Below are 17,542 nucleotides of genomic sequence, written 5' to 3'. Positions count from 1 at the left end.
GTCTGGAAAGTTTGGGATCAATTGGGGTTAAATTGGTCGAGATTTGGGAATTTTTGGTTGCTGCCTGCGAGGAACCGGAATTCCGGTTGAGCATCCGGAATTCCGGATGGGGTTCAGAATTTTCCCAGAACCGGAATTCCGGTTGGGCAACCGGACTTCCGGATGGGGGATTTTTCAGAACCCTAGTTTTCCTCGTTTTTGGGTTTTTAGGGGTATTGCCATGCTTTTTATCGATAGGGAAACTTTTAGTTTCGAGTTTTAGTCCGGGAAGTGATTTAGCGTGTCACTTAGAGCGTTGTGGTTTTTATGGTTTAGGAGCCGCAATCCGCCGTTCGCCTTCGGTTCCAACAAAGTTGACGGCACACTCGAAATCGGAATCCAGGTAAGATTAGTATAACAGTATGCATATGTAGTTTACATGTTTAGCGTGCATGTAGGAAGCCTGTTAGTTTACATTAGATATGTATTTAGGCTTCGAACCACCCAACCCTGTCACGTCGGTACAGGCTGGAGTATGACCAGCAGCCGGAGTATGACCGGTTCGACCGATCAGGGCCGACACCGGTTGGTGGTTCGGTCTTATTGACCTATCCCGTCGGTACAGCCGGAGTATGACCAAGCGGCGGAGTATGACCGGTTCGACCGATCAGGAGGATACTTGTCAATAGTGCCGTCCCCTGAACGTTCAAAACTCAGTACCATGTTGGACATGGCAGTAGTGCTCAGTACCATGTTGGACATGGCGTGGCGGGACTCGCATCGTGTTGGACACGGCAGTCAGTTTTATGTATGATATTATTATGCTTTTCTTACTGAGTCTGTCGACTCACAGTTTACGTTGCATGTGTAGGTAAAGGCAAGGCAGTTGCTGATGGACCGTGAGCGAGCTTATGGGATTGTACATGTCGGGGCGGTTAGGCCTGGAGCGTACGATCCTCGGGACAGCACGGCTGAGATTTTGTAATTGTCGTTAGACGACTTTATTTTGATGTAAAAGTTGAACAGTGAAAACGTTTGTAAATATTTTTATAAATCGGGATCCCGAGACTTTTTGCAAAATGGTTTATAAGTTTAATGAAAAAGCAAAATTTTAATTAATCACGTTTTTCCATAAACCTCGTTGATTAGCAACGAGCTGCACAGTACGTTTAAAAATCACGTAATACGCCTAAGTTAGTTAGGGTGTTACAGTTGATTAGGACACTTGCACGTTTTGTTGTTTGTTTTTAAATTTTTTTTGTTAATTACTTCATAGTGGAAAATGCCTACCAACCGAAGTTGGATGAAGGCGCACCGGCGCTCTGCAGAGTTTCGAAGTGGCGTTGAGGAATTCGTTGCGGTAGCAACGAACAACGTGAATTCTGACGGATTAGCTCGATGCCCATGCATGTGGTGTTTGAATGTGAATTTCCACACACCTGCAACTATAAGGGTTCATTTATTTCTCAGCGGGATCCAACCTTCGTACAACCCCTGGTATTTCCACGGGGAGACTTTCTCTCAGCCCGCAGTTTAACTTCCTGAAAATGACAAAGAGGAAATGGCAGATGTGCTGGCGGACATGTTAAGAGGGGACCCTGGGTTTGACGAATCTGCTAACTCTACTGATTCTTTCAATGAACCCCCTATCAACGACAACAACAAGTCCGATGACTTGTTTAAGGAGATGGAGGCTGAGTTATATCCAGGTTGCAAAAAATCAGCCCTCAATGCACTGGTAAAGCTTATGCACTGGTTTTGAATAGGTGGAGTAACCACTCTTTCGATATGTTGTTGTCCATCTAGATTGATCTATTTCCAGAGGGGACAAAATTACCGAAGTCGCGTTATGAGTCGAAGATGCGATTGTGCAATCTAGGTTTGGGTTACGACTCAATAGATGTGTGCAAGTATAATTGTGCTATTTTCTGGAAGGAGAATGAGAAGAAGGAGTTTGCCCTGTATGTGGCGAATCACGATGGGTGAAAAGAAAGGGTAAGGGGAAAAAAGTTCCTCACAAAGTTATGCGTTACTTCCCACTCACACCTAGGCTGAAACGATTATATTGCTCAAGACACACTGCGGAGGATATGCGGTGGCATTACTCGCAGAGACCAAAAGAAGACGGTGAAGATCGTGAAGAAAGACTTTCAGCAAGAAGGAGTTTCAGCATCAAAGATTCAGAGAAAGAGATCCAGGTTCAGATTTTGATAATGCTCTGCTACAGAAAGGAATCAAGGGCTAGATATCTGAACGGAAGGAGTCATTTTATTCCGATGCACCCAATGTAAGGTTTCCTAAACTTTATATGTGTTTATTTCATCGTTTTAGAAAGTTCTTATTTAGGATGTTAATAAACATACTTGTGAGTAGATCTAAGATCCTGGTAAAATAATTTCCAACAACTGGCCTCAGAGCAATGGTAATTGATTTACTTGCAAGAAATTTGGACTTTAAAACGATTGTTTGTTTGTTTTTGGATGGTATCATGTTGTATTGAGTGTTATTTGATGATTGATTGATGTTTGTGAATTTTCGTGAAAAATAATTGCGATTCTGTTTCTGGAATTATTTTTATTGGATAATATGGAAAACATTAAGCAAGTTACTTTTTTACAGAACTCAATTTCGATTTAATTTGAATTAGTTATGATTTTTTGAAGATTCGAAAAAATCGGAGCTGTGCTGAAATTTTCCTGCGATCGCGAAAACTGTCCGTACAGCTCACAATTTTTTCGCTTTTCTTCGTTTTCTCATGCTTTTTCATGGAATTAACTTCCGATTTTTTTGTGTAGTTCTGTATTTATACTATTACTATTCCTAATTCAATTCTAATTATCATTTTGAATTAATTTAATATTTTTTAAATTTAATTCAAGATAATAGTGTAATTTGAATTTGAAAATAGTTAGTACCTATCTTTTTGCTTAATAATCTATCTTATTTTAAAATTTGATTATATGTTATCTTATTTTTAAATTTAAGGTCAGATTTAAAATATTTTAAATTAACTTTTTTAAAATAATTTGACCTTATTTAAATTTAAAATAAGATAACTATAATCATGTAATTTTAAATAGATATAAGATATTTTGCTAACTTTTAAATTTTGTTATTTTATTTATTTAAATTACATTTAAAATCTGAAAAAGATATTCATTTATCTTTTTTAATTTTTTATTTAATTTTTATTTATAAAATAACATTTAAATTTTAAAAGTAGTTAGCAAATTTTGAAATGATATTTAGGTTGGCTGAAACCTAATTTTTCAAAATTGTAGGTTTAATTTTAAATTTAAATTTTTAATTTAATTTCGAAATTTTATTTCAATTTTTTTTTAAAATTTTCAAAATTTTTTTTAATTAATTATTTATTTCGAAATTAATTATTTAATTTAAAATTAAATAAATCCTACATCCAACTATCCAGCTAACCTTGTTGCAGGAGTATGTGTTTTAGCTTATGTGTAAGTTTTCAAAATCTATTATTACTTGATTGCAAATAGCCATGATTACTTTTTGCCAGATCTAATGATCTGATGGCTCCCTTGGTCAAGTAAATAATTTGTAACAGGTTTATTTACAATCTTCTTTCATCTGTGTATGACCTAGCAACATGATAGGACCCATCCAAAGTGTGCCTGTGTGAGCCTATGTGTTTAATTTTATTATAGATGCGTATAGGTTGTTGTTGCTAAAATAAATTATCATAGTTCTTGATAGAATTTATTTAGGCCCATTTAGTTTTTGGGCCTATTCAATTAATAACAGTTGTTCTTATTAAGGTTAAATTCCTCTCTTTTGGGCCTTGTGTGAGAGTTGGGAGCCATAGAAGTGGGTACGACATACTGAACCCAGCACCCCCTCACATGAACCACCCCAATTGTGAAGGCCCATTTGCCTGATTTGAACAACTGTACTGGGTTAATTAAACTAGTTTAACCTAATAAAATTGATTAGCAACATAATTAATTTCATTTATTTTGAAATTAATTTAAGAAAATTATAGTTTAAAGAATTCTTTATTCTAAGCTAAACTATATGTATTTTTTTGTATTTAATTAAATATAGAATTATAACCATCTAGATTCTTTCTAGAACTTAATTTAAATTTTTCATTAAATATTCTTATTTAAGTTGATATTTAGTTATCTACAACTAATCAACTTAAATCTGAATATCTTTTGAATTTCAAATTTCAAAATTAAGTTGAGAAATTTTAGGCATTGGTTATTAGGATTCTTTAGATATTTTTTAAGTTAATATCTTTTCGAATATTAACTTAAAATTGAATATTTTAGATATATTTTTTTAAGTTAATATCTTTTCGAATATTAACTTAAAATGGAATCTTTTCAAATTAAGTGGTTACAACTTAATTTTTAATATTCAATTAAATTTAAATTTGAAAATATTTAAGTTCTAGATTTTTTCTAATACAACTTAAATTAGATATTTTTTCAAATTTTGTGGAAAAGATACTTAGTCAAATAAGATATTTTCTAGATAGTTATTTCTAGACTACTTATTTTTTCTAATATTAAATAGGAAAATATTATACATTGTGAAATTAATTATTTAAATAATTAATTTTGGTACAATTTATTTTAAGTATATTTTTCCTAGTATTAAACTAGAAATTAATAATTAAGCCTTCTCTACACATAATTATTTATTTCTTGAATTTAATACATTTAATTAATTTGAAAATTAAATATCTAAGTTGATTTTCATCATGACACTTAAATATTTCTTTTTCATGAAACTTAATTATATTAAATAGAAAATTATATTTAGTTGAAATTTATTTTTTCAACTAAATTTAAATAATTTTCAAAATATATTTTTTCTTTATTTTATTAATCAAATTTCGAAATTGCATTTCTTAAATGCTGGAATTTCGAATTTTATTTGAAAAATAGATTAAAGTTGTAAATTATTTATTTTAATTTTGGACCAACTTAAATTAATGATTTTTTCATTAATTGATTAATTTAAAATAAATGAATTAAAATATATTATTAGAAATTGAATTAATTAGTCAAAGGAAAATCTAGATAGGTGATATTTTTGCTTGAAGTATTTTTCTAATGTATTTAATTAAATAGAAAATTAATATTTAAGTTGATTTTCATCATCATACTTAAAAATTTGAAATTTTTGTTATATATTTAATTAAATAGGAAAATATATTTTTTTTTTGTAAATTAATTTTATTAATTAATTTTGGGCCAACACTAAATTAGAATAATTTTTCCAGGATTTGTTTTTTATTTTAACATGCATTTTTGAAAATTGTATCCTTGAATACTTAAATTTTTCGAAATGCAATATATATTTATAGAAAATTAAATTTGAGTTGTAAATTAATTTAAATTAATTTTGTAACAACTTAAATTGAATATTTTTCTAAATATTTATTGGAAATTATTACTAAGATGGAAATAATTCATATTATTTCATATCCATCTAAGTAAAATTTATAAATATTAAATTAAAATTTATATTTATAATTTTTCATTCTAAATTGGAAATTTTAATTAAATAAATATATATTCAAAATAAATAGAATAAATAAAGAGAATCAAAGAAAATACAACTCTTTTTAAATAATGAGCTTTATTATTAAGACATTCGATCTCCATTGTGGGTTTTACACCGCGTTTGTTTTAGTGAGTAATCATCCCTAATGGAGAAACGTTCATTAGCAATTTCACACCGTTTAACCTCGCATGATAAGTAGTTTGTAAGTGTTTTATATGGTATGGATCACCCTAATGGTGGCGACCATACTTGACTTGCAAATTATGAAAAAATTGTGGAAGCTCATAAGATAGAATTGCCTTGACTCTCGCCTAAACGGGACAACGTTGAATTCCAATCTTGATCGAATAAAAGGTTGCTAGAATGTTTAACATTTTAGATGAGCTGACAACTCTATTCAATGGATGATGCTTTGACTCTCGCCTAAACGGGACACTGTATCAGTTTGTTGAAAAACCTTGGAAATTATTTAGGATTGTAAGTTTTAGTATTTTCACTTGTCATTCCTACTTGCTATATGCTTATAATTTCTGAATTGTGTATGAATTTATATTGAACCATGTTATTTTCTGTTATTAAGTTGTAGTTTAATTTCGAATCTTCATTGTTGGTCCAACATGTTTGTTTATCTAATGAGATAAATCCCTAGTCGATTTTCACCATTAGACATACATAATAGTGTTAGATCTCGAAAGATAAATATTGTATATCTGTTCATCAATTGATGACACCTTCGACTAGTATTTTTACAATATGAAATAAGAAGATTACATAAATAAGATTACTTTTTCTTTCGCTAATCGAAGCATCGTTGGATTCTTATTTATAAATGAAATTATCCTAATTCCTCTTAGCTTATTCATTTCGAATTAGCTCAAAAATATATCATTGGATGAATGGTCTATAAATCATTTCATGTCATTATATTTTCTCTTAAGAAATTAAATGATGCATATGATTATAATCCCGAAATTCTATTCCCAATTGATATAAATCCTCAATCTTAGAAATCTCCTACTTGTATGGGCAAATCAGACTTAGAATTAAATTAGTAGTGGTGGTCCAAGATAGAATTACTCATAATATTTGGTATAAATTCAAGTCTTTGACTTTAATTTTAGATTCCAAACAGAAATTTTCTTATATTTCTAATTCCAGAATACAATACAGTTACACTTTCTCAAGTGTTTAATATCCATCTTCTATTAATGGATTAAAACTGTATGGAATATGAGTTAGGTATTCTGTGACCAGGATCCACTTGCAGTATTCTAAGAACTCTTTGATGTAACTAAACCTATGTCATCAATAGACACTATCACATCTTTTTTAAATCTATGGCATTTGTATCTTGTTCATAGTGGATTTGACAAGATCAATCTCTGCAAAGAGTTAATATGAGTTTTTCGTTGTATTCTTAAAACGATAACTCTAGATTATACCTTTTAGCAAAGAAATTTGAAATGTTTGAAAAATTTCATTAATTTCTAGCAATGGTTAAAACCATTAAGGTAAGTGGTTAAAGATCTTGCGAACTGATAGGGGTGGAGAAATAGTTAGTAGATATGCAGTTCAAAGATCATTAATTTGATTTTTGAATTATATCCAAACTTACCTCCCCAGAAATTTCGAGTTGCATGTTGATGATTAGTTACTAGCCGTTGCCTAATTCCTTCTATGGTAATACAATTTCAAAATGATGTAATGGTTGTCTTGTCACAATCGAAGAGGTTAATACCATTTAGTTTTCTTCGACATAATTCACGGTACCTTGTCGTAGTGGGAGAGTTTCTACGAACTCACCTTCTTATGACTTGGGAGACACTAGTGATTAAAATCCATTGTGAGTTTAAATCAGTAATGGATTGTCAAGATAAGAAACTAAGAAGAAAAGTCAATAGAACTATGGTTTAATCCATTCACATGGAATAACCTAAAGTTTTCTATTACAAGGACATAAAAGGAAATTTTAGTTAATAAGTCTATTCTATGGACTTAACAAACTTCCTATTCCTAGTATTATAGGTTTGAGTTTATCTAAACCTATGGCTTGTGGTATACCTGGTAATTACTTACTCTAATGCAAGCAACTTACTTTAGTAAGATGCTGAAGCATTTTCTTTCTAATGGAAATCTATAGAAGCTTCTCGACTTCTAGGCGTAGATTTTATCAAAGACAAAGTCTCAACTATTCCAGAAAAGATAAAGCCATGAAAGAATTTCTTAAATCAACAGTGAGAGGTCTTAGATATGCTTTTGTATACCATAGACCAGACACTTGCTGTTGAGTGGGAGTAATGAGTAGGTGTCAGATTAATCCAGGAGAAGAACATTGGAAGATAATCAAGTAGATCCTAAGATTAAGAAGAGGAACTATATGTTAGTCTATAACGGTGTGTTTAAAACTCTTAGACTACACCACATCAGATTTCAAAATTTGCCTTTGTGCTAGAAAATCTTTCTGATAAGATGGTGATTACTCTGGGGGTGGAATAGTGGTTTCGGAGAAGTGTAAAAACCTATCTGAAGTCTCTAGGTCTACCTGAAAGGGACTGAATGTTAAAGTTGCAGGAAAGGTACATATTCAGTCTAAGGAAAATTCTATACATTTTTGACACCATTCCAAATTGCCTTAACTACTATCTTACTTCCTGAATAACCAAGAAGTAGTTGCCAAAGGTATAGAATCCAGTATCCCAAGAGAGTAGACATATAGAGAGGAATTTCACATTATTAATGATTTTGTGATTAAGGAAGAGTAATGGTGGAGAAAATGTTGTGTTTAATTCAACTTTTCAGATCCTATTACGAGGAGTTTACTACTACTACACTTGATTTGTATATCAAGGTGTTGAGATTATTTGAAATGCACATTTTGTTTTATATTAGTGCAAGTAGGAGTTTGTTGGGTTTTATGCCCTAAATAAAACTCATTTCAATATAATCAGATTTACTTATTAATATAGATCAGAAATAACATTTAATGTTGCATGGTTCACATGATTTATTTCATGATTATATGTACATAATGTATAAATTCATCTGAAACCCTTTTCACATACTTGATCCTGTTTGTTGTGCTGTCAACACATTGGAAAGTAAACATGACTATGTGAATAAAGATTCCAAGATTTATCAGACATAGGGTTTTACTGATATGATAATCTACAACAAAGTTTACTTGCATTTGGAGAAATGCTATGTTATTTCCAGAGCATTGGTTAAAGTAAAGCTCAGGTTGGGTGCATGGAGTATGCATCGGAAGGGACCGATATTGAACTTTCACTTAGATTTATTAAACTTACCGTAATATCTATTCAAGTCAATATCACCTAGTTGATCCTAGATCAAATGATCTTAATCCTGTTATGATTAGGCTCAATCTCGAGAGGCTATTCGTGTTCTTTGATTTGTTAGTTAAGCCTACTTTTGGGTAAGGGTGATACGTACATTTTGGGAACACGGTAGTGCAATTGAGTGGGTGTGCTAACATAAACATGGAATGTAACACCCTAACTATCTTAGGCGTATTACGTGATTTTTAAACGTACTGTGCAGCTCGTTGCTAGTCAACGAGGTTTATGGAAAAACGTGATTAATTAAAATTTTGCTTTTTTTCATTAACTTATAAACCATTTTACAAAAGTCTCGGGATCCCGATTTATAAAAATATTTACAAACGTTTTAACTGTTCAACTTTTACATCAAAATGAAAGTCGTCTAACGACAGTTACAAAAATCTCAGCCCTGCTGTCTCGAGGATCGTACGCTCCAGGCCTAACCGCCCCGACATGTACAATCTCATATGCTCGGTCACGGTCCATCAGCTACAGCCTTGCCTTTACCTACACATGAACGTAAACTGTGAGTCGACAGACTCAGTAAGAAAAGCATACTAATATCATACATAAAACTGACTGCCGTGTCCAACACGATACTGAGTCCCGCTACTGCCATGTCCAACATGGTACTGAGCACTACTGCCATGTCCAATATGGTACTGAGTTTAGAACGTTCAGGGGACGGTACTATTGACAAGTATCCTCCTGATCGGTCGAACCGGTCATACTCCGGCTGCTGGTCATACTCCAGCCTGTACCGACGGGATAGGTCAATAGCACTGAACCACCAACCAAGTGTCAGCCTGATCGGTCGAACCGGTCATACTCCGATTGGTCATACTCCGGCCGTACCGACGTGACGGGGTTGGGTGGTTCGAAGCCTAAATACATATCTAATGTAATCTAGCAGGCTTCCTACCTGCCCGCTAAACATGTAATCTACATATGCATACTGTTATACTAATCTTACTCGGATTCCGATTTCGGGTGTGCCGTCAACCCGACCGGAACCGAAGCCGAACGGCGGACATCGGCTCCTAAACCATAAAAATCACAACGCTATAAGTGACACGCTAAATCACTTCCCGGGGACTAAAACTTGAAACTAAAAGTTTCCCTATCGATAAAAAACATGGCAATACCCCTAAAAACCCAAAAACGAGGAAAACTAGGGTTCTGAAAAATCCCCAACCGGCAGACCGGTTGCCCAACCGGAATTCCGGTTCTGGGAAATTCTGAACCCCCATCCGGAATTCCGGATGCTCAACCGGAATTCCGGTTCCTCGCAGGCAGCAACCATAAAATCTCATAACTTGCACAATTCAACCCCAAATCACATGAAACCTTCCAGACCTGTTCTATACCTCCCCTAGAACATTTCTAAGGCAACAAAACCACCCAGATTGCACGAATTCAAAAACCACCATTAGAGCTCAAGCTTTGAGTTCTAAACTCAAACTTGAGCAAACCTAGCTAGCATGCAACCAAACCCATCTAAACCTACTTAGACAAGCTTAACTAAGCCTCTGAAAACAATCCAAAACATCAACAATAACACAGCAACAGAACATAACCATTTCATTCAAGAATTCACATATTTTTCATAGAAAACCAAAGCTTAACTCAATCTAACATTCATGCTTCAAAACAACCTAAATAACCTCACATAAACATGCTTGAATCACACAAAATAATCACAAAACACAGCAGCTAACAACATCCCAAAACAACATGCATTCATCATCTTTTCATCAATTTTTCCCAAGAAAACAAGTAAAAGATTAAAGCCAAGAATTACCTTAAAGAAAATACACTTTGATCTAGCAAAAACACTAGAAATCACCAACCAAAATCCCAGCTTTGAACCCTCCAAGCTCAGCCGAAAGAGAGGAAAAGAGAGAGAGAGCTTTCTATTTGATTTTTTCTAATTTTTGACTAAGTGTAAAAAAGTTTGAGAAAAAGGAATTTAAATCACATTATTCATTTATTTCAGCCAACATTTAAATCCAAATAAACATTTAATTTCCAAATAAAAACTCACATAAGACAAAACACTAATGGGGCAAAAAGACCATTTTGCCCCTCCACCATAAAATCACTAAAATCATACTAAAGGGGTATTTTTGGGACATTCTAAATTCCCGGCCATTCCCGACATTCCCAATGTCTAAAACCCGTCCCCAAAATACTAACATACTAAGTTGTGATTTCTACTGAGCCAAACGCCGAGTTCCAAAATACCGGACACCGGAAATGCGAAATATAAAAACTGCTGATGACATAATTATGCATATCTGAATTCCATAAATATCAATAATAAATTATTTAAATATCTATAAATAATTTCCTGATTAACATAAATAACTGCTAATTTCCAAATTAACTAAGCGGGCTTTACATGGAATCTATAGCTTCTATCTGGCGAATAGTAAGTAAAGGATGATCTCCTTCGAGCTTGACCAACTGAAAATAAAATGTGGAGATCTCATTTCACATAAGCTGAAATATCATTTATACGGGGTTAAGTGTTTTAAGGATTAAATACATTGTAGGGTGTAACGGTAATCTAATCCCTTTACAGTGTAGATCATTCATATAGAGGATCATTGATCAAATAAGGATTATAACAATGGATAACTAATGATGTGTCTATAAGGTGGAACATATAGAGGATTCTATATACTGAGAGTGCAATTCTAAGTTCTAAGCGTGGATTCAACGAAGAATTAATAAGTCAGTGAATTTAGGTTATAAATTCTTGATCTGCTTATTAGATGCTCGGTTATATAGACCCATGGTCCCCCCACTAGTTGAGATAATATTGCTTGTAAGACTCATATAATTGGTTTTGATTAGTCAATTATAATTCTCAAATTAGACTATGTCTATTTGTGAATATTTCACTAAGTAAGGGCGAAATTGTAAAGAAAGAGTTTTAGGGGCATATTTGTTAATTATGATACTTTGTATTGTTCAATTAATAAATATGATAAATGACAGTATTATTTAATAATTATTTATAGTTATTAAATAGTTAGAATTGGCATTTAAATGGTTGAATTAAAAAGTTGGCGTTTTTGAGAAAATCAGATGCAAAAAACATAAAACTGCAAAATTGCAAAAAGTGAGGCCCAAATCCATATTCCTAGGGCCGACCACTTTTGTAGGGTTTTACCTTTGATATTTTCATTATTTTAATGTCAAATAATTCAAACCTAACCCTAGTGTTTTAATGTCAAATAATTCAAACCTAACCCTAGTGGAATGCTATAAATAGATAGTGAAGGCTTCAGGAAATTTACACACTTAAATTTTCTACTTTTTCATTCAGAAAAAACTGAGGCTCTCTCTCTCCCTATCTTTGGCCGACCACTCCCTCTCTCTCTTCCTCCTTGAGATTTCGAAATTCTTAGTGTTAGAGTAGTGCCCACACACAGCAAGTGATACCTCAATCATAGTGAGGAAGATCGTGAAGAAAGACTTTCAGCAGGAAGGAGTTTCAGCACTAAAGAATCAGAGAAAGAGATCCAGGTTCAGATATTGATAATGCTCTGGTACAGAAAGGAATCAAGGGCTAGATATCTGAACGGAAGGAGTCATTATATTCCGCTGCACCCAATGTAAGGTTTCCTAAACTTTATATGTGTTTATTTCATCGTTTTAGAAAGTTCATATTTAGGGTGTTAATCAACATACTTGTGAGTAGATCTAAGATTCTGGTAAAATAATTTCCAACAGATACTATGTCCAAGAACTTTATTGGTATCAATTTCTATTACAACAGTAACATATAAATTGGAACAAAATTATAGGATCAAGAATAAGTTCTAATAATTTGCTAATTTGTTTTTTATATTACATCCATGTCTAATAAAAAAAATGTGTGTTATAGAGATATTGTGGCGTATTGACTATAGTCTAGAGTTCTAAATGAACTACATATGTCAATAGTTTTTATCCACCCCTAAGTGTTATAGAGACACCCCTAAGTGTTATAGAGATCATGTGGAGTTATGAATATAATCTAGAGTTCAATAGATATAACAGATCGTTGAACTGCATATATTACTTCTTAACTTTTCCACCCCTATCAGGTCAGAAGATCTTTTTACTAAACAAAAACTTAATAATTGCTTAAGAATTAACAATTATTCATAAACATTGAATTTGAATTCGAAGTGTTTATGTGGTATGATCTCTTTTCAGAGATGAATATACCGTTGATTTTTTATTAATAATAAAACACAAATACATACAAACATGATAAATATAAGAATATAATTGGTATTGGCATACACAAGATAAAGAAACCATGAAGCTCAATTCATAAATGAAATTCATAACTAAAAGAGAAAACTTTATTAATATTCTCAAAAAAAATTAATTGTCTGCATAAATATGAAATAGGGAATAAAATCTCAAAATAATAATTGAAACTAAATTGTTCATAAATTGAAACAATTAAATCAAAAATAAAAAAAAAAATTCGAGCTTCATCTTTATCTTGAACAATCTCCACCCTTCTGTCCAACCATCCGACTCAACTCGCTAGGATAACAATCCAAGTTTAAGCAGCTGGAGCTGAAATAAGAAGAAAACAAACATGGTTAGTAGATCTAGAATTAATAACACATGGGGTAATAATTCTCTAAAACACATGAGTTTATAGCATAGATAGAAAGACCTTGTTTCTTTGCTAGAAACTTAGGACATTGGGGTTTCCAGTGGCCCTTTTCATTGCAATAGAAGCATTTTCCTTTTTGCTTTGCCTCAGGATAGTAACCTTTTTCTTTTTAACTATTTTCACAGCTTTAAGAGGCTTCTTGCTATTCTTCCAGTTCTTCTTTTTGCTGGGTTTCAAAGCAGAGGCAATGTTTGCCTCAGCCTTAGCCGTACCATTAGCAGTGCCAGAACTAGGAGCTTTAGTTCCTCCTTTCTATGGTCCTCCAATTAAATTTTCAAATGCTTGAAGGTTGTTGATTAACTCGTGGAAGTCAAGCTCCAAATTGTTCATGACATAATTTGATGTAAAGGGAAGAAAAGCTGGAGTCAAACTATTCAAGATCAAACTCACTTGAGTTGTCTGATCTATAACAGCTCCATGATTCTTAGCCTCTTGGAAGTAACTAGTCATCAGGAGTAAGTGATCATGCACGTTCTGATGAGGTTTTGATCCGTGCATTGATGAAATTCTTGGTCACCTCAAAGAGAGCTTGAATTGATGTCATCCCAAACAGTTCAGTTAACTGGTTCATGATTTCTGAAGCCGTGAGAGTATTGGCAAATCTTGTTTTCAAGGTGTTGACCATGCTTGACAACATAAAGTATCGAGCTTTGTTGTTAGCATTCTGCCAACGCTCGAACTTTTCCTTGACTGCCTTGGTCGTATTTTCACCAGGCAGCTCAGGAGCCTCTTCAGTTAACACAAACAGGGAATTTTCACCGATGAGAGCAATATTAATGTTCTCTCTCCATTTGATAAAGTTAGCTCCAGAGAGCTTGTTGTTAGTCAACAGTGACACCATGGGGTTGTTCATAGTCATATTGGATACTACAAAAAACAATAAATAGAAATCAAGTAAGGTTTAACACAAAATCATATTAAGAAATTATTAGCACTTAGCAAGTAGGAATGAGAAGTGAAAATACTAAAACATACAATCCTAAATAACTTCCAAGGTTTCCAACAAACTGATACCAGTGTCCCGTTTAGGCGAGAGTCAAAGATACCATCCATTGAATAGAGTTGTGAGCTTATCAAAAAGGAAAAACATTCTAGCAACCTTTTATTCGATCAAGATGAGAATCCAGCGTTGTCCCGTTTATGCGAGAGTCAAGGCCATTCTATCTTTTGAGCTTCAACCATTGTTTCATACTTCTATAAGTCTTACTCCTAGCAGCCACCATTAGGGTGATCAATACTAGGAATAAAACACTTACAAATAATACTTATCTTTTGAGATTCTACGGCGTTAAAGCTAATGAACGTTCATCCATTAGGGATGATTACTCACTAAAACAAGAACTATGTAGAACTAACAATGGAGATCGAATGTCCTTATAATGAAGCTCATTATTTAAAGTGTATTTTCATCTAATATTTATTTTAAATATACATTTTAGTTTAATATTTATAAAATTATACTTAGATAGATCTTAAAATAAATAAAATTATTTTCCATCTTAGTAATAATTTTCAATAAATATATTGAAAATTATTCAATTTAAGTTAATCCAAAATTAATTAAAAATTAATTTTCAACTCAAATTTAATTTTTTTATAAATATATATAACAAAATTCGAAAATCCAATGTATTATAAATAAATAAATTTTTGAAATTGCTTAAAAATAAAAATAAAATAAATCCTTAAAATTTATTCTAATTTATGTTGGTCAAAAATTAAATAATAAATTAATTTTTAACACAAATATAATTCTCCTATTTAATTAAATTTCTAAAAAAATTATCAAATATTTAAGTATCTTGAATAAAATCAACTTAAATATTAATTTTCTATTTAATCAAATATAACTAGAAAAATACTTCAAGCAAACAAAAATAACTATCTAGATTTTCACTAACTAATTTCTTTATTTCTAATTAAAATATAATATATTTTAGTCTATTTATTTTAATTAATCATTAATGAAAAATTAATTTGATTTAAGTTGATCTTAAATTAATTAAAAATTAATTTTCAACTTTAATCTATTTTTCAAAAAAAAAAAAAATTCAAAATTATCTTCATTAAAAATATATAATTTTGAAATTTCAGTGGGTAAATGATTATTCAAATAAAATAAAATATATTTTAAAAATTATTCTAATTTAAGTTCTTCTGAAATAAATTTTCAACTTAAATATAATTTTCTATCTAATTAAATATTCTAAAAATAATTAATATTTAAGTGTCTAGAATAAAATCAACTTAAATATTTAATTTTCAATTTAACTAGAGGTATTAAATAAAAGAATCAAATAATTAAGTATAAATTTGTTATCCAAATTTTTGCACTCTGACGTGGCATCACATGATGGTGACACGTGGAATCGACTCTGAGTATCTGCTCGCAAGATATAGTCCGAACAGGATACCTCATATGCATGCTCAAAGCCAAGCGATTAGCAATCCGCACAGCACAACCAACACTTAGCGAATTCAGCTTTCACATCGTGAGTCATCAAGGAAATCCCTATAACTAGGGGATCATATTGTAGAGATATGACAAGTTGTCCAAATCACACGATCAGTGTATTCTGCATTTACTATGCAATAACGAGGATTAGGCTATTACCGAACTGCTCGGGGCTGAACCTCTATAAAATTCATGTGTCCTTATATTAATTTATTATATATCAATCGTTATAAACTACTTGTCGCTTACTAAATTAGACTCATTGTCGTTGGCTAAAAGCGAGGTCAACAAAAATCAACTTAATTATTAATTCTAATTTAATACTAGGAAAAATATTTTAATTCAAGTTGATCTAAAATTAATTAATAAATAATTAATTTTCAACTTAAATATATTGTCCTAATTAATTAAATATTAGAAAATATAATTAGTTACTAGAAACAACTATCTAGAATATATCTCATTAACTAAGTGTTTTTCTATAATTAACTTTGAAATAATCCAATGAAAATAAATTTCATATATTTTAAAGCTAATTATGTTGCTAATTCAATTTTAATTAGGTTAGACTAATATAATTAACCTAATACAATTATTTAAATAAGGCAAATGAGCCTTCACAATTGGACTGGTTCGCATGAGGGAGGGTTGGATTCAGTATGTCGTACTCACTACTATTGGCCCCCTAACTCTCACAGAAGGCCCAAAAGAGAGGAATTTAACCATTAAATAAATAATTATTTTTCATTGAATAAGCCCAATACTAACTGGGCCTAAATAATAAACCTGTTACAAATTATTAATAAGATCTATTGACAATTGAATTATGATTAAAATCAGATTATTGGATCTGTCAATAAGTTAATCATAGCAATTTATATCAAATAAATAATAGGTTTGTAAAAAAAAATTGAATAAAAAATAAACAAACATGTAACAGATAACTTGAAAGTTCGTTAAGATATTTCTATTTTAAAAATTAAAATATTTAAAATATATCTTAACTAAAATTTAAAATTTAGGTTGTTAGAGGATATTTAAAAAATATTTAAAATCTAACAAATCTCCTAAATATCCTAAATTCTAACTTAAATTCAAATATCTAACAAATTTTCAAATTATTAGTTTATTTAAATAATTTAAATTAATTAAATATCTAATAATATAATATAATATAATATCTTGAATTTAAAATTTAGATACTCCTAATATTATACTCTTAATCTTATAATTTAATAAATTAAATATAACAAAATAAACAATTTAAAAAATAAGATATTTGATGGTTAAGATATTATTACTTTTATTTAATAATTAAATAAGACAAAATATCCTAAGTTTGAAAATTTTATGGTTAGAAACCCTAAAATTTCTATTCAAACCTAAATTAACAAACTTTTCAAAATTTCATGTTATTTTGTCAAAAAATAATTTTAATTAAAAAAAAATATCTTATAAAATAAAATGTTAAAACTAACATTTTTCAAATCTTATAATTTAATTTAATAAAAAATATTTCAAGAATAACAAATTTTAAAA

At 31.1% G+C, this 17,542-nt stretch overlaps 1 protein-coding gene across 1 annotated transcript; it reads right to left on the bottom strand.

The window, feature by feature from the left end:
• Positions 1-14,011: 14,011 nt before the first annotated feature.
• Positions 14,012-14,407, bottom strand: LOC133039247 (uncharacterized). Its single transcript, XM_061118096.1, has one exon. The coding sequence runs from the start codon at positions 14,405-14,407 to the stop codon at positions 14,012-14,014; it is 396 nt and encodes a 131-aa protein (XP_060974079.1).
• Between the last annotated feature and the right edge of the window lie 3,135 nt (positions 14,408-17,542).

The sequence above is a fragment of the Cannabis sativa genome, chromosome 6 (genome assembly GCF_029168945.1).
Source record: "Cannabis sativa cultivar Pink pepper isolate KNU-18-1 chromosome 6, ASM2916894v1, whole genome shotgun sequence".
Lineage (NCBI taxonomy): Eukaryota > Viridiplantae > Streptophyta > Magnoliopsida > Rosales > Cannabaceae > Cannabis > Cannabis sativa.
Note: the sequence above shows the minus strand (reverse complement) of the source record. Positions and strands in the feature narration are given on the sequence as shown.